The 26,337-nt window shown below is 41.9% G+C and overlaps 1 protein-coding gene across 3 annotated transcripts in view; it reads right to left on the reverse strand.

The window, feature by feature from the left end:
- PALLD (palladin, cytoskeletal associated protein) overlaps positions 1-26,337 on the reverse strand; it is a 225,245-nt gene that overhangs the window by 92,250 nt on the left and 106,658 nt on the right. For all 3 annotated transcript variants that reach the window (XM_088659970.1, XM_088659979.1, XM_088659984.1), the window contains 2 exons: positions 24,665-24,784; positions 22,814-23,147 (listed from right to left, as the gene is read on the reverse strand). In XM_088659970.1, coding sequence (XP_088516096.1) covers positions 22,814-23,147; positions 24,665-24,784 — 454 coding nt within the window. The remainder of the gene's footprint in view (positions 1-22,813; positions 23,148-24,664; positions 24,785-26,337) is intronic.

Here is a 26,337-nt window from a genome sequence, read left to right on the forward strand (position 1 = left end):
GGACTACCTATTGGCAACTGCTTGGTGGAACCTTTGCAAAATAATGCTAAGCAGGGCCTGAACTGATGATCCAAGAAGCCACTTGAGTTCTTAAGCAAGAGTCTCTTGGAATCTTATAGTTAAGTCACAAGGTCAGTGCTAGGTATAGGAGGGCAGTTGGTAAAATGCCCACTCAGCTCAACACAAGCCACACCACATACCCAGTGAAACTTAGCACCAAGAAACGTAGCACCAAGAAACCTCTTACCTGTCATTTTCAGAGTAACAGTTTTAATTACCCTTATGGTGAAGGATTTAAAAAATATGGATTTACTGGCATATTGGAAGCAATGAATGTGCGATGTATTTAGACAGCACACTGCAGTTATGCTCTGAAATGCTTGCATAAGAAAGCAATGGCTATGGAGCCATGAGAGAGAAACCCAAGTGGAAACTCAGCATCAACATAATTTAGTTCCATTTGGAAAACCACAATGTGGTCCTTCAAGTCTTAAGCTTCTTGCAGTACTACATGAACAATGTTTGCATGCAGTTCATGAAACTGTGCTTATCTGAAGTCAAGGGTATGTGAAGCACAGGAAAAGAAGCAGCATCTTTACAGATATGAAATATGGAGTTATTTTTGAACAAATGGCATTTAACTACTCTAGGAGGCACAAAATAAGCAACATAAATAGCTCATCCAGGGTGAAACTGAATTTATAGTGCCATTCTGTTTTCCCTAGAAATCACAGGTGTATGTCTGCATTGCATGAGGAAAGTCTCACCGTTATCTGACAGCAATAATTAGAAATTATTGTCAAGAGGCTGAATGGGGTGAAGAGATGGCGGAGATGAGAATGGCTCAGCCATCCCTTCACCCTGTTGAACCTCTTCTGATAAGAATTTCTAATTATACAAGTCAGATCTGAGGTACTGTGTAAAGCCACACTGAAATACACTAGGCTACTGTTTAGCTTGTTTTTATTGAAAATAATAAATGCATGCAGGAGGTAACAATCCCACACCTTTCTAAAACATGCAGCTAATGAAACAAGTAACGTTAATGGTGTAGCACACCTTGTTAACATCTGTTTCATTACATAAGCTAAAAGGACGACTTCCTAGTTTGTTGCTGCCTTACATAAAGAGAAGAGTGAAGAGGCTGTATGCATGGCCAAAAGGAGCCAGCGATATGAGATATTAAGCAGAAATATAATTGTCTGAATGCAGTCTCTCTTTATAAAGAGATTATCAATGCCTGGAGCTCAGAGTACAGCCCGTCACTACAACATCAATCCCCATTAGTGAGTTTTAGAATATCTGAAAAGGGGTAAAGATTACTTTACTGTCATTATTACTGTAATTATAAAAATCATGCACACCTGCAAGCATCAGACTGAGTACCCTATGCTCAGATGTAGTCTTTTTTGGACTAATACCTCTTCATAAGCAGTGATCATGCAAGATGATGTGTGTGACTGCTTTGTTAATGCTTCATGGTTTATTGGAGGTTGCAGTAAATCTTGTGTTGCAAGGATCATGTATATTAATAATTCAAATATTAAAGATATAAACCAGGACCTGGGAATTGTGAAAAAAATCTTACAAACCATAGGATTTAGAGAAAAACATACTGGAGAGCTGCTTTATAGTTGTGTACTGGCTCTTAATTTCGTGACAGCAGTCACGAAATTAAAAGACGCCTGCTTCTTGGGAGAAAAGCAATGACAAACCTAGACAGCATCATAAAAAGCAGAGACATCACCTTGCCGACAAAGGTCCGCATAGTTAAAGCTATGGTTTTCCCAGTAGTGATGTATGGAAGTGAGAGCTGGACCATAAAGAAGGCTGATCGCCGAAGAATTGATGCTTTTGAATTATGGTGCTGGAGGAGACTCTTGAGAGTCCCATGGACTGCAAGAAGATCAAACCTATCAATTCTTAAGGAAATCAGCCCTGAGTGCTCCCTGGAAGGACAGATCGTGAAGCTGAGGCTCCAATACTTTGGCCACCTCATGAGAAGAGAAGAATCCTTGGAAAAGACCCTGATGTTGGGAAAGATTGAGGGCACTAGGAGAAGGGGACGACAGAGGATGAGATGGTTGGACAGTGTTCTCGAAGCTACGAACATGAGTTTGACCAAACTGCGGGAGGCAGTGCAAGACAGGAGTGCCTGGCGTGCTATGGTCCATGGGGTCACGAAGAGTCGGACACGACTAAACGACTAAACAACAACAACAACTGGCTCTTAAGTGGTTAGGGCACACTGTAGTCACATGTTTGTGCTTTTATCTGCAAGTATAAAACATGTTAAAAATGAGCACCTAACATCCACAAGTCTCCCCGAGGGCCTGTATTGTGCCCACATCTAATCTAAAAGAATGTTCAAGCACAGATAAGAGAAATGATCAAAGAATTTATCTTTTTAATACTATTTCCCCCCACACACAACTGTTTTGTGTCATGTTGTCAAAGGTTGCAAAGGAATAAATATCTGGCTTCTACTTCTATTAGCATGCTAATAGAAGCTCTTTCCACTTCCATATCTCTTTCAAAGGAGCTTATAAAAATGCATCCCTTCCTTGCCAAGGAATTTGGGAGAATCAAAGCAAGAATGAAAGCACTTTTGCATTTTTAGTCAAAAGAAAATAAGGACCATTTTTATTGCAAACAATGCCATAGATATACCTAGTCCCCATTTGCACATCATGGTAAACAAACCATGGTTTACTATACACAAGTAAACTGTTCCTGCGTTGGTCTGTCATGGTCTTCCTGCTGGGGGGGAAACAAACCATGTCTAAACAAGGGATTGTGGTTTGTTTCACTACCAACAAACCATGATTTGTAGCCAAGGTTTGTTAGGAGCAAAACAAGCCGTGGTATTTGGTTCAGATGCAGTGTTAAGCCTGGGGTCATGGTTTGCTTCTCCTCAGCGTAGGTTTGCCATGCAGACAGGGCCACCACATCCTGTGAGCATAACTCTATTCATAGAGCTCTGGCTCCAACCCAGTGCCTTACAGGCACCCATTATATTGCAAATCATCGGAGAGGCCTGTGCCCTTTAAAAAATTCTGCACAGCCCCAAGTTATGAGTGCAATAAATAGCGCTTTAAATATTAATTGTTATTAGCATGTGTGTGTATGTATGTACGCCAGGAAGGAGGATTTAGAAGGGGGAAACTGCAGGCTTTATGTGCAAAAGAAAAGGCTTCAAATCTTTGAAAATGTAGCGACAGATGCCAAACAAATACTACTGTCTTGTACTCACTGGAGCAATGTACTTAGAATTAAAAAAGAAAATATTGCATGCCCAACACCCACAGCAAACTTGTGCACTTGGAATGTTCAGCAAGTCTTACATTTGTACTCAGTCACAATATTACACTGTTTATATAAAGTTGCTATGCCGCAAAATAAAAAAGGGGTTAACTTTGGCTCCCCCACCAGAAAAGGTTCTCTGGCAGGAATCAATGAAGCTTGTTTGGAAAAGGATTTGACATGCATACATTCTCCTGCTGAGAGCTGGCAAAGGAAACCTAATATGAAAAAAAGGTTCCTGCCACATCAAAGGAGGCAAGGCTGTATCCCTTCATTTCTTTCCATACTTGCCTTCATGTCCTCCCTATCCTTTAGCTGTGTGGTTGATGAAGTCACGCCATTCACAATGGATCCGAAACGTTTTAAATGAAAAGAACAAAAGCTATGACATTTTGACAATTCTCTACATTTTAAACAGAGAGTATTTGTGCAATGTCACAATACAATCCAGCACGAGGAATAAGAAATTAACATTCATTTCTCTGCATTCCTAGATCACAGGATTATGAGTCGATTTAACATAAAGCATCTGAACGTGGAAATAGAGCTTATTTAAGTTCCAGACATTCCTTTGTTTACTTACATACTAACTATACTTTTACCCAACTTTCCAGAAAACCGTCATCTCCCAAAGCAGTTTGCATCACTTAAGAAGAAAAGGCAACACTAAGTTCTACAAAGACGTAAAAAGCAGGAGGGGAAAGGTAGAGGAGGGAGATCAGTTCTTTAAGGCCAGAACAAAGTTGGTGAGCTATAATTGGACATTTATATCCAGCCTGGGCTAAAATGATCTTCCTTTTCTGCTGTAATTTCTGTTGAACCTCTGAAGATGTCATCTTGCTGCAAGTTCCACCAGCAAGGAACAACAGCAACCAAAACACCTTACCCTTAAGGTGATCAGGAGTTGGCAGCTATGCATCTATTTCTACTTCTTTTGAAGAATAAGGATTTCTAGGCTGCCTGCCAGTCACACTCCTCTGCTTGTTTATCAAGTGAGAACCTGTAGGCAGGGGTGGGAACCATTTCCATCTGGGCGACCAGATCAAAAAGTGCCACGCCTCCTATGGTCCACATTTGACAGGCAAGCAGGGCCACAGACCTGTTCATCACCTAGATCCGATTCCACTCCAAAAGCAATAGGGCTTGCATTTGGCATCAAATTTATGCAACACCTAATGCAAGCTGCAAAGTAACAATCAGGAGTGTATTCTAATATTCTCTATTGTTGGTTTACAGCAGAAGCTTCGCCTGTCCTATGTTCTGATGTCATATGGTATCAGATAAGTGACAGGTCGGTGTGGACAGCCAAAAATGGTCTTACTGACCAAACTGAATGGCCTGACAGGCCTAATTTGGCGCATGGGCTTGAGGTTCCCCACCACTGCCACAGAGAAAAGAAGAGAACAGGGACTAAACAGACCACAAGTAGATGAAAATAATTTTGCATCTCTGAGTTATTTGTGGGTCATAGGAATTTGTTCATCCCCCCAAAAAAAATAGTTCGGCCCACCACATAGTCTGAGGGACAATGGACCGGCCCACGGGTGAAAAAGGTTGCTGACCCCTGCTTTAGACGGCATGCAGACACTTCCCACTTTCTGGCCAGGTGTAAATTTCTGCAAAGGTGAATCTGCAACACTCAAGTTTGCAAGAACAGCAAGGGGAGCCTTAGCAAAATCCACCCACCCACCCTGCCTCCTTTAATTTAGTCACTCATGCACCCTGGTGGTCTTCTACAAAGAACTGATAAGGAGACCGCAGCAGGAGGTTAGAGGGTCAGGCCTCTCTGTCCCTTTCTCACTTGATGTCTGTTCTCCAAAATAGTCAAAACAAGCTGAAGCACTATGCTCCATGTACCTACGTTTTCTTACTAGCAAGGCTGTGCTCTTCATGCTTGAAGAATGCTGCCAAGAATGTTCAGGAAAGGAATGTTAATTATTTTCTATATTGTTCTCCTCTTTCTGCATAACAAGGAAAGCAAGGAGACAATGATGTTTTTATTGCGAAAACGATTGTGGATAGAAGCATAATAGAAGGCACAAGGGTTTAAAAAGTTAGTCCTCGAAATAGGCAGAAACCACCTCAGCAATTTCTGCCATTCATCTTTGCCAAGCACACCAAGCTGCTGGCCGGTATTCTTGTTTCACCTCTTTGCCAAATTTAAGCAGACATAATAAGCATAAACAAGAGCAGTAAAAGAAGTTTTGTTCAAAACATGGTTCTCCCTATAGCAGCAAGAGAAGAAATTAAAAGCCTTTGTCTGGTTGAAGGAACAGACTAATAATAATCCAAATTGACTTTTAGACCTTCGATTATACATTTATATCCAGGGTTCCTAAAGTGAAATCCAGGCTGCACTTCATTTGCAAAAAAACCCCCCACCCAACGATATTGTCAAAGGATACCTGGAAGCCACCGTCTTCAATCCAGGCAAGCTTTCTCCAAAACACACGCAGTCTGTGGCTGGCAGTCAATGATTACTCAGTGGTAAGGAAAGCAAACTGTTCGTGTTCATGAACTTGCCCACTAAAGCCTTCTTTAAATGCATTCTGTAAGCACTCTCACTTTGGAAACTTGGCTACGAAAGAGAGGATTTTTATATGGCTGAATCTAAACGATGCAACTTCCTCCCTAGGTTATATTTGCTTACTGCCACCCTTTTCTCTACTTTAGGCACCAGGCAAAGTCCATCGTTTTCTCTTGAGCCTTTTAATGGCTTTTCTTTTACAATAGCAGATCTTCTAGAATTGCCTTTAGTTGCAAGCCCCACTGTCTTGTCACCTGCCATTTTATTACAATTTTTTAATGTTTAAACAGATAAACCGGCATGCCAGCTGCAATGCTAAACTGGATAAAAATCCCCTAGGTAACTGTGTTACCACCTGGACAGCCTTGACTCCAGAAGCACCCACAAGCTGCACACTCGATCCTTCAGGAGGAATGCAATCCCACCAAGGATATATTGAATCCCACCATCCCAATCATGTGAAGATAAATGATCAAAGCCATTTTAAAAGTTCAAGGAGAGAAGCAGACTGAGATTTGTTTCTTAATCTCATTTATACCCAATGAATATAAATACGCTAGACCATACTAGTTGTTGTTTTTAATTAGTTATCAATTTGTTTTATTTATAGCATATTTTAAAAGCAAACCAACCAGCCAACTGTTATAAGTACAGTAGCTTACAACAGATGTCCCCCACAATAGATACCATAATAGTAATAAAAAAACCCACAATTCTATTATAGTTCTTATCTGGAAGTGTCCCCTACTCAGATATAAGCTAAATATGCTCTGTCCTAGCTCCTGCCAACCTAGCAGTTTGAAAGCATGCCAGTGCAAGTAGATAAGTAGGTACTGCTGTGGCAGGAAGGTAAATGGTGTTTTTGTGCGCTCTGGTTTCTGTCACGGTGTTCTGTTGCACCAGAAGCAGTTTAGTCGTCATGGTGGCCACATGACCCGGAAAGCTGTCTGTGGACAAACGTCGGCTCCGTCAGCCTGAAAGCGAGATGAGCGCTGTGACCCCATAATCGCCTTTGACTGGACTTAACCGTCCTAGGGTCCTTTACCTTTACCTAAATAAGCCTCCAAAAGCTAATGCAAGGTCTCTCTGGGATTGGGATTGAAACGTGTAAGATACCCTTCATAAATTGGTTGGTTTCTAGCTCAAACCTTGGTTCAATTTTGTGTGTGGTTTTCTCTCGCAACTATTCCAGGGAGCACAATCACCACAATTATGACCCACCTGAAGAAAAGCAGAATGACACTTCCTCCACATTTGGGCACTGAGACCCCCCTGAAGAGGATGCAGACACACCACTAGGTCTGCCCTGTGAAGGGGCACCATGCACATGAACTTACATCTCCATGCGGGAAGTAAGTCTATCAGTATCCGCAAGAGTGGCTCAACTCAGTGCTGCAAAACTGGCCACAAATTCATGCACTTCCAAGATACTGGGCCACTAGCATGTGAGAACTATCATTTTCATTCCAGTTGCTGTTTCTGCTTTGCAATGTGTGCTCAATGAGGTTTCTTTCTTTCAAGCCAGATGTCGTACACAAATTGATTTCGGCTCTGGAGAGTGTCTTTATTCCGTGATGACACAATGAAATAAAGCCATTCTCTAAACTGAAATGCAACACTAAATGACACTTGCATTACACACTGACGTGGAGGGTGAGAATGTGCTCTGTTCAGTAGGATTCATTCCTTCTGGGAATATCCATGTATTGTTTTGAGCATGGCAATCTTTTTTTAAAAAACAAAGAAGCGACCTCACACTGCAATTATTTTAAATATTTTGCAAACTAAGACCTCAAGACAGTTATCTTTTAACGCAGATCTTTTTTCTTTCTTTTCTTAAAGAGCAAAACCGAATGGCAGCATTGCAGGAACTAGGCTCTCTCACTTGTCTAGAAGCCAAAAGGGACAGTGAGCTAAACAAGAGGGCTTTTCTTTCCTAGATTGTTGTCACATCTTTGGTTAATCTTTCTTCCATTTTTGGTATTCAAGAAATATATCAACAGCCACAAAGCTCAGAAGAAAATGCCATTTGGAGCTTGATGACTTTGCTGAAATGAACCATCATGGGAGTGAGGCAATAAAAGAGACATGAAATCAAACAGTGTAACATAAATTAAATCAAGCCCACAGAACTCTCTTCCCACTGGGTTTTTTTAAAAAATATATAATTATTAACTAGAGGTCATTTCCTTCAAGATACTATTTTCTGCAAACGGAATAAAGTTTAGTAAGACTGATGCTAATTAAAGAGACCACAAGATGGAACACAGATGTCTCCGAAAATGCTAAACAGCTCTTAATAGCATTTTAGCCTGCATTCCCAAACACATTTTCAGAGCAGCACTGCTCTTCTGTCTGTTATGCCTGAAATGCATGCATTTTAAAAACAGGGCTACTTCCTTCAGCTGCCCTTAAACAGTACAGGGAAAACCATGTAAACGCCAAGCAGAAGCTCCTATTATGGACAGCTGCATGAATCCAAAAGAAACGAGTTTGCTGGGTCAAAGAAGGGGCTTTTATAGCTTGGTGTGACCATAAGACATCATGCACTGAATATGCTGTCCAAGCAAATCACAGTGAGGTTCTGTAGGTAGAAGACCTATGACACTTACCAGTTGTCAGCTCATTTATTAATTTGTAACCTGCCTTGACAACTCAAAGACTCAAACTGAATTACTATCAAGCAACAATAATGATAAATTAAAGAATTATGACACAGAGGAACAGTAACACAGAGATCAAAAATACCATTATGCCCAGCACCAATCCATCAACATCCCAAACCTGACAAACTAGAATTTATATCTCTATAGATGGACAGATAGGGACCCAGGTGGTGTTGTGGGTTAAACCACAGAGTCTAGGGCTTGCTGATCAGAAGGTCGGCGGTTCGAATCTCTGCAACGGGGTGAGCTCCCATTGCTCGGTCCCAGCTCCTGCCCACCTAGCAGTTCAAAAGCACATCAAAGTGCAAGTAGATAAATAGGGACCGCTCTGGCAGGAAGGTAAACGGCGTTTCCGTGTGCTGCTCTGATTCACCAGAAGCAGCTTTGTCATGCTGGCCACATGACCCAGAAGCTGTCTGCGGACAAACGCTGGCTCCCTTGGCCTATAGAGCGAGATGAGCGCCGCAACCCCCAGAGTCGGACACGACTGGACCTGATGGTCAGGGGCCCCTTTACTTTACCTAGATGGACAGATATCTAACCTCCTAAAATGCAGGAGCCTGGAAGAAACTTCCACCTTGCTATCTGAAGGGCTGGAATCTGCGGCAGGGCCATGTAGACAGAAGGGGAGAGAGCTGAAGTGTCAAGTTCCGGTGGCTCTGATGCATCACAAGGAATGAATCAAAAACAGGGGTCTCTCTGCACATACTAACTACGTCCACACAAAGAGAAGCAATCCCTCAGTTACAAAGGGGTGACAGATTTGCCTGAATGCAAACTCTGCAACATTTTGCTGTGCAGCCCACTTGCGCTGAATTATAATTCAATTATTTAGCAACACAGTAAAAATAATTATAGTGAGAGATCATACAGGTCATTTTCTAATAATTGCAGTTCAGGATTCTTTATGAAGCAGTCTCAAGACTGCATTAGACCGTCTAATCCAGTATTGCCTAGTCTGACAGAAGCACTCTGTCTCACAGACTTCAGCGTCAAACCTTTATTTCAGCTTAATAGTATCAATTCTTTCGTCTCTTGGAAATGGCAGTACTAAGACAAAAAGGAATAGTGTATGGCTGTAGTTAGAGTGAGGTAAGTGTGCTATATGATCTCATTTTGAAAAGTCTCTTTCAGTGGGTGTGGAACAAAAAGAAGAAGAAAAAGCAACTGGGAGATGAAAGCATCTTCAGATACATTTTAGAAACTACTAACTCACTCCCAAGTAGAAGAGCTTATGACAGTTAAAGAGCAATACATTTAAAAAAGAAGATATCATATTATAATTTGAAAAAATCAGCATTAAAAACCCTAGCATGGAAGATTCTGAATGTGTTTCCACTTTACTTCTCTTCCATGCCAATGAGAAAATTTATCCCAGCGGTTAATGTCCATGAGGTAAGCTAGTTTTGTCTGGGGAGTGAGGGAGGAGGAGCAGAATTGCAGCTGCAATTTTTCTTCCTGTTTTGCTCTATTACCCTACTTGAGGCCTTAAAGATATTCTAAAGAGGTCTATGTTTTTGTGTGTGTTCTGTGTTTTTGTTTTTGTTTTGGTCAAATCTCTATAGTGAGTAGACATTTCCTAAAGACTAGCATAAGGAGGCACACCCAGTTAAAGGAAAAGTAAAGTATTGAAATATTCATACTTCTCATACACACATAGAAATTTTAGCAATGCACGTAAATATAGATGAGAAAGGAACATCTCCTAGCTGAAAATGCAAGCCAATTCCTTTATTCACCTTTCAAGTACGCACGTTTGACCAGAGCCCCTTTAATAAATCTAGACTTGTTATAACACAGGATTACTGAAGGATAAATATTGGGATGTATCCAGTGCTTAGCCGAGATTCTGTCAGCAGAGCAGAGAGAGAAGCAATTTTCAACAATTCCTTCTCTTTCCTGCAGCCCCATTCCCTGTGTCTGCAACAAAGTGTTGGGTAACCCTCCTTACCAAATTTGGGTCCACACACGCGGGGGAAATCACTGAACAATGCTCCCCTCCCCATGCCTTACTGTCAGCTGAGTGACACTGCTAGACACAACCCATAATCTTGATTGAACTCAAGCAGGACTATGGGGGGGGGATGGCGGCTCAGTTTTTTAGATGGTAAAGTCCCTGTGTAATTTACATTTAGTGTTTGCTCTTTTAAGCAACATAACGTGGTTATTATGTTTGGGAAAGCTCAACTTAGAGGCATAATTTTAAAAAGTGTCTGATTTATTTAATTTTTGTTGCATTACATCCCACCTTTTCTCCAAGGAACTCAAGGTAGTAAAACCCCTGGATGGTTAAGTCCAGTCAAAGGTGACTATGGGGTTGCGGCGCTCATCTCGCTTTTCAGGCCAAGGGAGCCAGCGTTTGTCCACAGACATCTTTCTGGGTCATGTGGCCAGCATGACTAAACCGCTTCTGGTGGAACGGAACACTGACAGAAACCAGAGCACACGGAAACGCTGTTTACCTTCCCGCCGGAGCGGTACCCATTTATCTACTTGCACTGGTATGCTTTTGAACTGCTAGGTTGGCAGGAGCTGGGACAGAGCAATGGGAGCTCACCCCATCGCAGGGATCTGAACTGCCAACCTTCTGATGGGCAAGCCCAAGAGACTCAGTGGTTTAGACCACAGCGCCACCCACATCCCTATTCAAGATAGTATAATCATTTAATCCCCACAAGTGAGGCAGGTTAGATTGATTGGAAGTATATTTGTGAATGCATTTTTAGAAATACTAATAACATTCTTGCACTCACCTTGAACTGATACCTTTTCAGAGCACCCCCCTTTCCCCTCCCTGCTTCTCTATGTATCTGATGCCTTAAAAAGAAAAAGAAAAACACTAAGTTCATTGTGCAACTGGAGGTGAACAGTCCAGATATAGGTAGATTAAGCCCATCTGGATTGTAGGGTTACGACACGTAAGGTTCATGAAATATTACATAGCACAGGAGCAGCAACCATCAATGTATTGGAAAAGATGACCTACAACTACATCATCACAAGGTCAAGGAGATCCTGTGTTTAAATAAATGCAGGATCCCCCCTTTCACTCACAACTTCCCCCTCTTGATCTCACCCTGAGAGCAGCATCACATCTGAACATACACTATGTGAGAAACCTAGGTTCATCACCCCATAATGTGTGTGGCAGCCATTGGTTCCATTGAACTAGAGATGATTGACATGGTGTCCCTCCAGATGTTGCTGGATGACAACTCCACCCACCCACCTCAAGATATTGGCCATAGTGGCTGTAGATTACGGCAGTTGTAGCTCAACACCTGGAGGGCATCACACTGACTATCCAAGCCTTTGATTGTGTGCTCAAAGTCCACTGGTTTCCAAGTCAGCTCTATAGGCATCTAATCTTCTCTGGAAAATAGAAAAATTCCTTCAGTAGCACCTTAAAGACCAACTAAGTTTTTATTTTGGTATGAGCTTTCATGTGCATGCACACTTCTTCAGATACACTGGAAACGGAAGTGTCAGACCCTTATATATATACAGAGGGTGGTGGGGGTGGGTGGGAATGGGTGATGGGCTGATGGGAGTGGTAAACCTGTGGATGGCTGTTAACGGCTGCTGATGGCTGCAATTAGTCCGGGGGGGGGGGGACAAGGGCTGAGGCGCTAAGAAAGCTTGATCATTGTGATCAAGCTTTCTTGATCTATGGAAGGCACCACATTGAGCCGCATGAAATGGAAGTCCATCAACCTCAAACCCACCCCCACCACCCTCTGTATATATATAAGGGTCTGACACTTCCATTTCCAGTGTATCTGAAGAAGTGTGCATGCACATGAAAGCTCATACCAAAATAAAAACTTAGTTGGTCTTTAAGGTGCTACTGAAGGAATTTTTCTATTTTGCTTCGACTCAGACCAACACGGCTACCTACCTGTAACTCATCTTCTCTGGGTCACACTGTTTTAAGTATTTTAATTGTGCCACCATCAGTGATCTTACTTTATAAAAGATTAGTCTTTTATAATCATCAAGTTCTTCCAGCTTCTTTCCTTGATTTCAGATGGAGCAATTTTTACCTTGCTGATTGATTTTCAAGAGCAGTGGTATGGTTGAGAAATCTCTACACCAAAACCCAGATAGGTTTCCAGGCAAGACATGGTTTGACTATGGGGAAATGGATACAAGTTACAAGAGAAAGAAAAGGAGATTGCAACTAAATATCAACTTTTGAGAAGAACAAGACTCCCTGAATTGTGTTTTCCAGATCAGATAAGCTGGACATAAATGGACAATATGAAGCTTGCTGCTGACATGAAGCTGGCTGAAAATTCATGAACGAACAACAAAGGAGAACCAGTTGGACGAGTCTAACAGTGAAAAGTGAGATTCTAAAGTAAAGGAGGAAGGTGTATGTCTAAGGAGTGGTAGGGAAAAAATCAAAGAGGTTGGCATCAGTAGTTTTTGTGCATGTAATAAGCAAATAAAAAAAAGTGCATAGACAGGGACCAGACAGAGACTGGGACCAAAAAAGAACAGCTCAGTAAACACACACACACACACACACACACACACGGAAAGCATGTGATCCTTCAAAAGTGTATCTTCTTTGATCTAACACTTAAAGATGCTAGCAGGGAAACAAAGGTTGAATATTTGAGTTCAAAGCTGCTCCTTCCTAATAGTCTAGGGTTACCAAACGTCCCTGGTTCCCGGTGACAGTCCCCAGATTTGCAAATCTGCCCCTGGACAAATTCTGTCCCTGGAATGTCCCCAGATTTGCACATCTGTCCCTGGGAAACGTGGCAGCGGCAGCCTCAGCAGCCTGGAGCCAGCCTGGTAGCCCAGTTGGCTCTGGCTGGCTTCAGGAGCTGCTCGCTGCCATGGCGCCTGACATTTTTCCTTGCTGGAAGTCCCCATATGATGTGTCGCAACACTTCATATGGGGACTTCCGGTGAGGAAAAATGGCGGGCACCACGGCAGCGGGCAGCTCCTAAAGCCAGCCAGGCTGGCTCTGGGCTGCTGACTGCCGCTGTCACCGCCACTGCCAAAGGGGAACCGGGGACGTCCGGCGGTACAGATCTCCTGCCCCCTTCCCTCTTTGTTTTGACTGATCGGGGGAGGCTCGGGAGTCATAGGCGGGTGGGCGGGCAGCCATTGCCCAGTTTTTAAAAAACTCTGGGCATTTATGTTTCACAGGGTGAGAAAGAAGGGCTTTGCACCTTGCCTGGCAGAGAAACTGTGTGTCTTGCGCCCCTCCTGGGCAACGGCCACCCGCCCACCCGCGACTCCCGAGCCTCTCCCGATCTGTCAAAACAAAGGGGGGGGGGGAGATCGGGGAAGGCTCGGGAGACAGGGTGCGCAGCGCGCCGTTGCCCAGGTTTTAAAAACTCTGGGCATTTATGTTTCACAGGGTGCGAAAGAAGAGCTTTGCACTTTTATACAATATACATGTGTGCTTCGGCCCATGGTCATTTGCCTCACCATCCCCACTACTGACTTCCTGTTGCCACTCAGCTTAATAATAATAATAATAATAATAATAAGTGTCCCTGGATTCACTGGAAAAAATCTGGTAACCATATACTGGTAATAGTATTCCTGGAGTAAGGAAGACACAACATTTTTTAAAAAAATCTACATGTTGTTCATTCAAGTACTTAAGTCTTAGCTCATTAATCCCTCTACACCTGCATTTGTTAACCTGGTGCCTGCCAGATGTTTTGGACTACAAGTCCCATCAGCTGTGTTCCTTGTTTGGTGGATAAGCTTTATAGTTAAATTGCAATGGTCACAAATCTCATGTTACCCTCACACTGTTTCCCCCATTTGGCAAGTTTGACATTCCTTATCAATATACATTAACAGATTTGCTTTGTAGAACTTAGAAAAATGCTGTCATCTCAAAAGTGAAATGCTTTGCTCTGCATAGCAGGAATTAGCCAGAATCTCCCAATTTCCTGTTCATTTCCTTAAAAAAAACACCCAACAATCACAAATTTCCCTGCCCAACCAACCAACCGCACATTTTAGAACGAGATTAAGACTACAGTTGGCAACACCAAATAGGTCAATTTAGCCTCTTGGCACTAAAGGCAGCTTGGCTGCTTTCATATTTTCTTTTAAGCATATGTCCATTTGGTAACTTACATATATATATATTGTACAATGTTGCTTATCTATTAAATGTACTAGACCAAAATCCACACAGAGATGCAATGCCTCTGTGCAAAAGTGACACTAGCAGGTTTCATGCACAGTAGAGTGCTATAGTACAAGAAGACTTCGTATCGGCTGAATTTCCTGCAGTTTCATTTTTAAATACACTGGAGCACGCCTTCTTTTAGAAGTGAAAATACATTAATCAATACAGGGAAAAGCATCAAGCCATAAAAAAGACTTATATCTTTAATGGCATTTATCTTCTTATGGGCCAACAGTTTTCTACATGCCTGAATTCAAACTTACCTTCTCCTATTAGGAACGGGAGAGAGATTCAATTCAGGTCACACCTAAAAGGTGCAATTACTTAATTTGCACCTTTTAAAAACAACACGAAAACTGAAACACAGCTATCCTGCAACATTTGCACATCTCTGAATTTTGTGATGCAGTTCAACAATATAGGGTTTAAAAGAATGCATTTATTAAAATGAACATATGTTAGTGAAAATAACATACAAAAGTTCAAGGTAAGGAAATATATGTACGTTACCTTGCAAATATATGTATGTTAGTTAAAACTACATATAAAAACATGTTTCTTAGGAGAAATTCACACTAAAATACCAATGCATTTCATATGTGTGTACACACACACAGAGAGAGAGCGCTGTAGAAATGTGGAGAAATTTAAGATTGGGATAAAGGGAAACTGGGAGGAATGGAAACTGACAGATTCTCCCATCCCTGTGCAACAGCACAACTGCAAAATCATATATTGAAAATACAGCAAATTTGCCTTTTATTTATGGCCATGGTATGGGGACGTTTTATTTTTCCTGTCAGATTGCAGATTAGATAAGCAGGAAATTCAGTTAGTTCTCTCCACCTATTAAAAAGGTCAGTACAATGACAGCATTTTTGTTGCTGTCAAATCCAAAATTCACAACTATATGACAGCAGAATATCTCAATGCCATATTCTCTCTCACACCAAACACAGATTAAACCCAATGCATTTTTAAAATACTGGTCCCATGCAGGCTGCAAACAGTTAACAGCACCTTATCTGTAGCATCACACTGACCACTTCTCCTTGCCTTTAATTTAGATCATGAAAACTAAAGAATACTACATATGTATGTGTATTTGATGTACAGATTTAATTTTCCTCATTTGGCAGGATGCAATAGATGGGAAAGCTATTCTGGGGTTGCTTGATCAACTGTAAGAGCTCTGAAATTAAGCTTCTCCAGCTCGGATCTTTTAATTTGCTTTGTAAACCAAATTGGAATAAATATGAAGGACAATGTGTAACTGCTTTGAATTCTGCTCCTTCCCCTCCATCTCCAAATCAAATTCCCTCTCACCTGCTTATCTGGCTGCTGTTTCAGTGGCGGAAGGAAAGTCAAACCTTTCTGCCTATGGCACCTCCAACACTGGGAAATATACATATCAGCAATATATGTGGAGAGGGGGGGGCAGAATTAGTTGGGGAGCTCACGGACAGGTAAGGAATAGACTGCTTGCAGTCCCCCATTAAGTCATGATGCGATCAGATTTGTCTTGTAATTGAATTCAAGAAAATAAGTAGGGCTATTTCCTTTCTTTCTTTTACTATTGGAATCACAACATTTGCCAAGTCCAATTACAAATTAAACCAGGGGCAGGTGAGTGAGTCTGCCAGTCGCTACTGTTGGATCTCCCCAAAACTCGTCTTCCAAGCTAGATTCAGAACCTGGAAATATGCCCAAGTATGGAACTGGCGAGTGGAGAGAAATGGGTGGGAAAGGAAAGGCTACAGAGAACAATCAGGCGACAGGGGAAACATTACATAACCTCCCTCATACCCACCAATTCTCCCCTACAAAAGAGGAAATGTGCAATCATGCCCTTATTTAAACCTAGCGCAACATAAATTTAACTAGAGCAGATTTCTTCCATAGCATGTTTCACCTTGCCGTAACCTCATACTGGGCTGATGTGGCTGACACAGGGAGTCACCCCCATGTGTCCTCCTTTATGATGACTGTGGGACAACCTTGGGGGAACCTTTCCTCAGGACACCTCCTAATGCTTCTGGATGTGCACATCAGCACTAAGTCAGCAAGGTATGAAGTCACTGTCTGCAGATTAAGAGAGAGTCATCTCTCCTTGGGCTAATGGCTATTTAATCTCTCCATGTCACAAAATAGGTCATCCTAGTTTGTAGAATGCCATTCTCCCACAAGCCCATTGCAATTAGACACCACACGGACAGATTAGAGAGAGAGAGAGAGAATAAGAATTAATATTAATGCTCTAATTCCCCCTTTAAGAGCATACCTCTCCATTTTGCCAAGAAAATGAGAAAAGAAGCATTAACTTTTAGTATTTTACGTTCAGCCGAGACCTAATACACACTCAAACAAAGAACGAGGTGTACGGAATCAACTTCATCAGTTAAAAAAACAATAAAACCAAGTGGTTTATTTGTAATACCTTCAAACATAGGAACAGACTAAACATAAAGGGATTAAGAATCTAGTGATTCCAATTCATTAATTTCAGGCTGGTGTGCTCAGCATTTCTGAAGATCTAGACCTCCACTAGTTTTGACAGCTTTGTTCCTTTCCAAGCAGAAAGGTAGTTGCAGACTGCTAAGTAGACACAGTTTTTGAACACTGTCCATGATTAATTGGAACAGCATTCCAACACAAATAGGATAAAGAGGGAGTTACACTTTTTAAAAGTAGCTGTCAGCTCTTCTCCAGGAAGCTTTGGGTAGTCACAATGGTGTCGACATGTCAACTGTGCACACCTTGGGCTGGGAGTTTGGTTATACTAGAGCCAACCGACAATACAAAAAAAATCCCAGAGATAATTAACACTCTTATAAAATGTCTCTCTCCCTTCTTGTCAACTCCCAAAGAAGAAGGTAGCTGAAAAAACATTAACACTCAAGGTAAGTTGATTATGTTTATTCTCCAACTGGATTCACACACCCTCAATACTGCAGGCCTGTTTCTATGAGAAAAAGCAGCTTGAATGGCGGAAGCAGGCTTAAGTTTTTTAAAAAATTAAAGGCCTAAATCTCCTGGTATTTACATCCATTTTTGGATTAACTACATTTTATTTGTGCTCTTTTAACCAAACACACACAGGGAGCTTTCCAAGCTAATGAAAACATAACAATGTGACAAAGAGGTTCATATATTCCTCTCTGACCATTGGCCATACTGATGGGAGTCAAATACAACTGGAGGGGCACCAGGTTGAGAAAGGCTGATCTGTAACTCTGAGATTACCATGCACTTGGCAGGAAATGCACCAGTGCCAGGTGGCTTATAGGGATAAATTGTGTAAAAGCATTCTTGATCTCCATAGACAGTGTTTTTTTCCCCAGGGGGCAGCACTCAAGGGTACACAGTACCAGCACCTCTCCTTTTTTTTGTTAAAAATGTGGTACTTACTGCAACAACTTCATGTGAGAACCAGCACCTATTTTTCTAGGAAAAAAGCACTGTCCATAAATATACTAGCAATGCTTAAAGCAGATTCTCCATCAAAAAGTAATCATCTCAGCAACTAATGATTTGGTCTTTGGGCTAATTTATACTTGACAATGAAGCCCTTGACAGGAAGCCCTTATACTTGACAGGAAGCCCTTACCTATGTACTTTTCATGTGTGACCAGTCACATTTAACCACAGTTATCACATGCAATGGCTAATTTGAATGAAAACCTAGTAGTATATCAACAACTGATAGCCGGGGGTGAATCACTGACATGCTAACACTACAAACAAATGTTTTCATTGATTTTTTTAACAGCTTGTATATCCTAAGCATGTGGCCAATCAATCTGCTTGGAAGACTGAGACACTCTAGCCCAGGCATAGGCAACCCAACTCCCATGATCCCTAGCTAACAGGGCAAGTGGTCAGGGATCATGGGAGTTGTAGTTCCAAAACATCTGGAGAGTCAAGGTTGCCCATGCCTGCTCTAGGCCAGTGATGGCCAAACTTGGCCCTCCAGCTGTTTTGGGACTACAATTCCCTTCATCCATGACCACTGGTCCTGTTAGCTAGGGATGATGGGAGTTGTAGTCCCTAAACAGCTGGAGGGCCAAGTTTGGCCATCACTGCTCTAGGCCCTTGGGCCAGACATCTGTCTGAACAACCACAAGATGAAGGTGTTGTGGGAATGGAAATTTACTAGTCTGGATTTTTACCACTGGTCCTGGGTGAGGGTTGCACTCTCAAAGGCCAAGCCCACAGTCTGGGAGTGCTTCTGGAGTTGGGATTAACTGGGGAGGTTTCAGGCAGCTGCAATGGCCAGGAGTACTTTTTAACAGTTTAGACTAGTATGCCAGCTGGAAAGGTCTCAATTTATGGTGGTTATCCATGCACTAGTAGTGGCATCCAGGTTAAACTACTGCAGTGTGTTGCATTGTAGGGCTGATTTTGAAGTTAGTCTGGAAACTTCTGCCACCTGAGTTCTGATTGGAATCGGATGGCCTGCCCATGTAACACCCATACTGCAACAGATGCACTGGTTGCCAGTGTGCCTCCCAGTCCATTGCGTGGGGCCAAGTTACCTAAAAAACTACCTCCACCCGTATTAGTCTGCACATATGTCAGCTTGCATTCTCACACACCTGAGAGTAAGTCAGGCTGGTAATGACACGCGGAGAGGAGCTTTTTCTATCATGGCTCTGGAATGCATTATGGCTGGTGGGTGTCTCATCATTACAGGCATTTAGAAGAGCCTTAAAGACCTATTTGTTTGAGATGTTTCCTGTGGTTGTTTTATGGAATTGCTGTTTTGTTTTAGATTGCAAATTTGTAGTACATATCTGTAGTTACGAGCTGGAGGAATGCCTTTATTATTGCTGGCTTTTATTATGTATTTTGAAACAGGGCTTGCATTTTATTTTATGAGCCACCTTGAGAAGACTTTTGCCCTTCAGTTGACCTAGAGATATTTTAAATAAAATAAAAATCTATAAAATATTTAAAGTAAAATGATTTTTTTTAAAAAAAAGAACATTTGCAACCCATCTGGCAGCTCTGTTTTGTTCTATGTGAAGGCAAGCAGAGATTAAAAGGTGCCAGCTGAGTTATCAACACAGGAAGCAACGGAAGGTCAAACAATGTAGGAACTATTGTATCTAACTGCATAATCTAGAAGCCACTCTTATAAAGCAGTTCTTGGTTGCAGGCACAAACTCTGCATATGAAAGCTTTGGTTTTACAGCAGTGCCAAGAAACAATTACATGCAAAGGTTTCTGAATATAAAAGAGAGTGATGCTGATCATTTTATTTCCGCATGCTACATCTTCTGTTACATATTTATGTGTGAAGTCCTCTTTTTACCACAACAGGCTAACCCTTTTCTTCAAATGCATTAGCACACTCTAATCCACAGGCAGGATATTACAGGATGCGACCATTTTGTGTGAAGGTTCTGCTCCTGGCCCCCGTGTGCGTCAGCAGAGTGCACATAACCCCCTGCCCCCCCGCCCTGCCCTCTTCTGGGTCCAAAAGGGCCCATGCATCAGTGGTTTCACACCAATTGGATGCTTGCAAAATTACTGCCTATACAGAAAACTGAGTTCTGAAATCCAGAATGGGTGGACTAATTTGGGAGAGTACATTACATTTGACTTTACTACTTATCTGGTTTTTGGAATGCAAAGTGCATGTCATAGAATACTGCTCGTATATAAATCATAATAATATGACATGCCCTTTTACTAATTAGAAAGGGCCTTACAACATGAGCCTCAACAAAACCATTTGAACAATTCCCACCACTACCATTTGCCATGTACTTAAATGATCACAACCTCTCATGGTAACTTGCATGTGTCAATGGAGGAGCACAGACAAAATAACCTAATCTAAATACCGATGCTCAACCATGGGCACACACACAATCTTTTTCATTTAGTCTCGCTCTCATATGCTCACCTAAATGTGAATTACAGGTTGAATAGGACCATGTACTTACAAGCTTATCAGCAAAAAGACAACTGTTGACAGATACTAGACGTCATATAGCTTAGCCACATTACAATGCTAAAATCTTGGCCTAAAAACACATTTTAGACCAAAATCACATTTACTTGCAAGTACAATGCAAAAAAGGGTTTCAAGTTTTGAAATGAGGCAAATCTAGTTGTCTGTAGAATTTGCTTAAGATGCATAACCAGATTTGTTCCTCAAAAGTCTTCCAGCAAATATTAAGACATATCCTGAACTGTATCCTATTTCATTCTTTCCACAGTGCTTTCACAGCAAAGTATAAAACTTAGCTCATGGGTCAGCAGTTACATTTTTCAGGTTTCCCCATTTGGCGTCCCCATAATATGGCCTGCCAACAACCCCGTTTGCCAAAGAGGACTCCTCATTGACTCTACTATTCCTGCAACTGTTCACCTCTACTGCACTGAACCTAAACATCACCTCTTTTTTCAAGTCCCCCCCCCCCCGGGTTTTGCGTTAGTAATCCTATTACTTAAGTATCTCACTGGCATGTTTGAACTGGAACATGTCCTCTTCTGAACCTCAGTATAAAGACAAGAAACGTAGAATAATTTGTAACTAAGTCTGAGCACAGTAGTGCCTTCCAGTGTGTACCTGAGTCTGGTGTTCAAAATCCAGCTCATAGAGATGGTGATGTCATTCCACAAGAACTATGTCTTAACCTCACAAATAACCACAAAGAATATTGTGTCTGATTTTCAGAGACAAGAAGAAATTAAATTAGGATTTTTTTTTATAAAAAAGGACAAAAAGAATACTTTTGACCTTTAAGTGAAGACTGTACCTTAAGCTGTTAGCATGTCCAACGTTTAAGAATATCCCATTTGTATCCAGTTAAATTTTAGCTTAGGTGCTTTCTCTCTTTTCACACTAGGTAAAGGGACCCCTGACCATTTGGTCCAGTCGTGACCGACTCTGGGGTTGCGGCGCTCATCTCGCGTTATTGGCCGAGGGAGCCGGCATACAGCTTCCAGGTCATGTGGCCAGCATGACTAAGCCGCTTCTAGCGAACCAGAGCAGTGCATGGAAAAGCTGTTTACCGTCCCGCTGTAGCGGTACCTATTTATCTACTTGCACTTTGACGTGCTTTCGAACTGCTAGGTTGGCAGGAGCTGGGACCAAACAGCGGGAGCTCACCCTTTCCACACTAAGTGGGAACAAATATATATATTTCATATGTCTATCAGTAGTTTTCCCCAAGTTGCAACACCACACCAGCTTTCATCATTACTATTTCAGGTAAAATTTCCCAGAACCCTTCCATTTATTTATAACCAATCAAAATCACAAAAATAAAGCCAGCCTAGCACATTCACTGGAAAAGAAATAGGAGCTGTAGAAACAGCAGAACTTTAAGTAAATGACTGCTCAGGTTTTCTTAGTATAGGATATATACCCAAATGCACATGAGTATAGCAGGATAGACCATGATGTGGAGGAAACTGGACACTGCCTGGGGGCCATTATCCCACACATGTATGAAAGCAAGTACAAGACTCAAATGGCAGTCTGCCTGCATCAACATTTGGCATCGTAGATCAGCTACTGTGCTCAAAGGTTCTAAGGAGGGCCCACTAGCCCTGATACCTGCTCTGGAACCCTTCCACCCCAAGAGCTTAGGTTTGGGTCCCATAATGCCATGCAATGGACCCTACACTGAGCACTATTGGACAATGTGAAATTAAGAAGCAACCTTGGTGCATTGCTGCTGCCATCTTCACTGCCCGGGGCCACCTGACAGGGGCCACCAATGTTAGAAGGGATGCAACTGTTTTGCCCAGAGTCCCCGCAAACCTGGAACTGTCTTTGTTTGGTAGCACATGTAGTAAAATGACACTTGCTTGCCCCATTTCTACTGTAGCGTTCTTCCAAGGAGCTCATGAAAGTGTAAATGGTTTCTCCCATGCAAAACTTTGTGAGTTAAGAGATACTGAAAAACTCAAATGTATCAAACAAGCTCAGCTGAATGAAGAACTGGACCAAAGTTCCCCCTAATCCTAGTCCCATCACACTGGACCCTATCCTGCAGTAGCATGCATTGGTTTTTTTTTTTTTACACATGCATACATCGATGTCTGTTGCTCAATGGTTCTAGGATTCTATATATGCCATTTAGTTGGTTCACAAAAGGAAAAATAAATATTAACACAGCATTACTCACAGCTTTGGCTTAGCGAGGACTGGAGGTGGTGTTTTTGTAGGTGAAAGCAGGCCACCAGGATGAGAAGATATGTCGATTTGGGTGTCACCGTTAACTACCCCATTTACTCTACGGCTGGGATGGACACCGTTGGTTTTCTTCTCTGGAGAGTTGAGCTGTAATTGAAAAGCTGCTACACTGGATCTGGCATTGTTCACCTGGTGGCTGTCCAAGTGCTTTGGAGGAAGCTCAACAGAACTGATCTCAAGGTTTGTAGGTGGGGGTGGGAAGTGGTGGAAGTCATCGTCGTTCTGTTCTCTCACTGGCAAGTCATGGCTGGAGATTTCAGAACTGGCTAAAATAGGAGGCAGAAAAAGGTAACAATATGGATGGGAGATTGTAACTACAACAGATAGTTTCAATTACTCTCACAAATACAGTATTAGTTCACTGAAGGTGATGTCAGCATTTCAGTTATAGCAGCTATGCCAAAAGGCCTGCCTTTCTCAAGTTCTCATGCACATTTGAGCTGATGTAATCATCTTAATGAATATTTATTCACTGCTGTTTGTCCATGATGTAGGTCGAGCTAGTTGCCAGTTAAAAACAGTAATTGATTTATGAATGCTCAGCACTGGCTGAGTGAGCCAGCTTGATGGATCAGTTGTGTTAGCACTCAGCACAGATATTCAACATCACTGAGCATGAGAACCGCCAACTTTTTCCGAGGCTTTTGTATGCATTTCTGTTTCGCATTTTACACTGACAGGAGGGCTGCATTTTTGCCTGTTGTAGAGACTTAACTTTTTCCATTTTGCCTCTGCTGCCACCTAGCCTCAGAACCTTGGTGTTAAAATCTGCCAGATCTACTTAAACTTTTCCCCCAAGTGCAAGACAAAGGGTGTTTGTTATTCAACTAAGGTTTACTCAAAGTAGACCCATTTAAATTAATGCACATGGCTACATTAGGGCTATTAATTTCAATGGTCTGCTCTGATTAAAACTTAGTCGAATAATAAAATAAAATACGAATAATTATTTTGCAATTAACTGGATGCAGTCAATGGTTCACAATACATCCTTTTAATTGGCTATCAGTGGTAAAGTTCGTCATCTGACTGAATGGAAGGGTTTGGGGGCGGGTTGCTGTAAGATTTCCGAAAAGTGCCTTAAGGTTTTCTTCTGGGTGTTTCATATATCATTTAAAACAGGCACCCCCAAACTTCGGTCCTCCAGATGTTTTGGACAACAATTCCCATCTTCCCCGACCACTGGTCCTGTTAGCTAGGGATCATGGGAGTTGTAGGCCAAAACATCTGGAGGGCCGCAGTTTGGGTGTGTGTGTCTGATTTAAAAAGACATGAGATAAACTCTGACTCTGCCCTTTATCCTTAGATTTTTAAATCCCCTTTCTTTGTGTTTGCAAGTGCTAACACAAGGAGAGTCTGGTTCACACAATTAGTGAACTGATTGAAACTGATCAAATAGCTTCCCACAATCCTCTGGGGGAGGAGGGGCAAGACTGTTTCAGTTGCACATGTTTGATGGTACTTGACCTTCAAAATGAGCAGCTGCATTTCTGGAGGTTGAGAGAGATCCATATGGCCCCTTTCCCTATTTCCTAAATCCTTTTGATGATTATGTAGAAGCCTCTTCGCCATGTCAACATTACATACTCTTCCTACCCAGACACAGAGTAATCAAGTCGGCACTACAGGATGTGGGAAGGCCATCAGAGACTAAACATGAGATGCACCCAGAAGGGGGAAGGGACTGTCTCACTACACTGCTGCAGCTGTGTCCAAGAGAGGCCAGAAAAACATCACTGACTTTCACATACACATTAAACGCTACATCAGCACTGCTGAATACCTGACAGCACGGTCAGCTTTGCACTGCTTGTGGCCGATCCATAGTCATTTCTTGCTGTACAAGTGAAGGTTCCAGCATCCTCAGGAAAGGTCTCTGCGATTACAAGAGTACATATCTCCTCTAAAAAAAGGAATGGAGGGGAGAGAAAAAACCCCCAACAGATTAGTGAGTTAATTTGCACACAAGATATACTGGAACTGCTATGGGTCCGAATACAAGATTTGATTGTGAATCCTGTTGTGTGTTAAACAAGAAGCACAATACCCAAAAACAGTGCCTGAGGAGGAAGTGAGGAACCAGAAGAGGAATGCACACAAACACCCATGTTGTTGGATCCCTGTGGTTCCTTTCACATACAAATCACAATGAAATCAACAGGAAATTAAAATGAGGCTGTAATCCTAAAGAATGCTTACTGGAGAAAACCAAGAGCACTTTGGTTAGGAAGGGATATGGGCATTTATTGGAAAGTGGCACCTCAGCCGTATTGCACACTACATAGTAGCCTTGCTGCAGTGCAACATACTTCAGATAAAATATGTTTAAGATGGGAGTTTTAATAATAAATGAACTATTATTTCCCCCTCAGAAATCTAGCAAGTGGGACAAAGCTTGACTTTCCCCAAATGCAATTTGACCCTTCTGCACCCACCTCAAGATTTTATTATAGTATGCATTTCTTCTGGCCACCTTAAATACATCCTAAACCACTGATAACTCATTGACATCGGTTTCATCAATCCATCAATCCACCTTCCTAGATTAAACGTGTTACACACACACACACACACACACACACTCCTAGATTATTAAACATGTTTCAAAGCTGTTTTGTAAGAGTCAAGATATTTTTTTAAGGAAAAGAACTGATAAAGTTTAAACAGCAGCAATTTCAGTAAACTTCACCGTCTCATAATATAAAAAGACCTTATCCTGGTGCCATTATAGAAAGATTTTCCCCTGCCTAACCTCTGACAAAAAAAGGCTCAATCACAACAAGCGGGCAGCTTCAGGTGGAAGCAGGAAATTGATTAGCATGGCTACACTAAGCTTTTGTCCTCTGCTTTTTATTGTAGCTCTTTTTATGACACTATTGTCATTATTAAAATCTACTAAGTAGCAATAGATTGAGTAGATTCAGACACCACCACACTGACTCTTATATGAGCCTGACAAGAATGAGCCAAAGTCAGCCTCAGTTTCACTGGCTTGGCTCCAAGGAGAAGTTCAGAAATTTTCACTTTCAGTTTTTATTAGTTACACACAGCTTGCCATGTCATCCAAACCTGGCAAAGTGTGGATAATCTTAACTATGAATTGTTTTCAAAACAAGCCAACTTGGGCATTTCCCTTATTCTTTCAAAAAACAACAAAACCGGTGTGTGAGTTTTGTCTCAGTAACTGCACACTCTGAGCAATCCTGGTCGGTTCTTAGTCTAGCTACACCAGCAGAATACACAGGTAGCCCAAATGTCCTTAAGATTGGATTAATTCAAAAGGTTTTGTTGTTATGATTTTAACGGCTGCACTTGTGCACTTACGTGGGAGTAAGCTATATTCAGCTCAAAGGGACTTACTTCCCTTGCTTGGAAATTAAACAAAGGGTCTGCTGGTTTCTCTTTAAGGTTTCCAGACTCAAAAGAGAGCAGGGCAATTAAAGGCACAGAAGTCCT

Source organism: Zootoca vivipara, chromosome Z1, assembly GCF_965207765.1.
Source record: "Zootoca vivipara chromosome Z1, rZooViv2.hap1.1, whole genome shotgun sequence".
Lineage (NCBI taxonomy): Eukaryota > Metazoa > Chordata > Lepidosauria > Squamata > Lacertidae > Zootoca > Zootoca vivipara.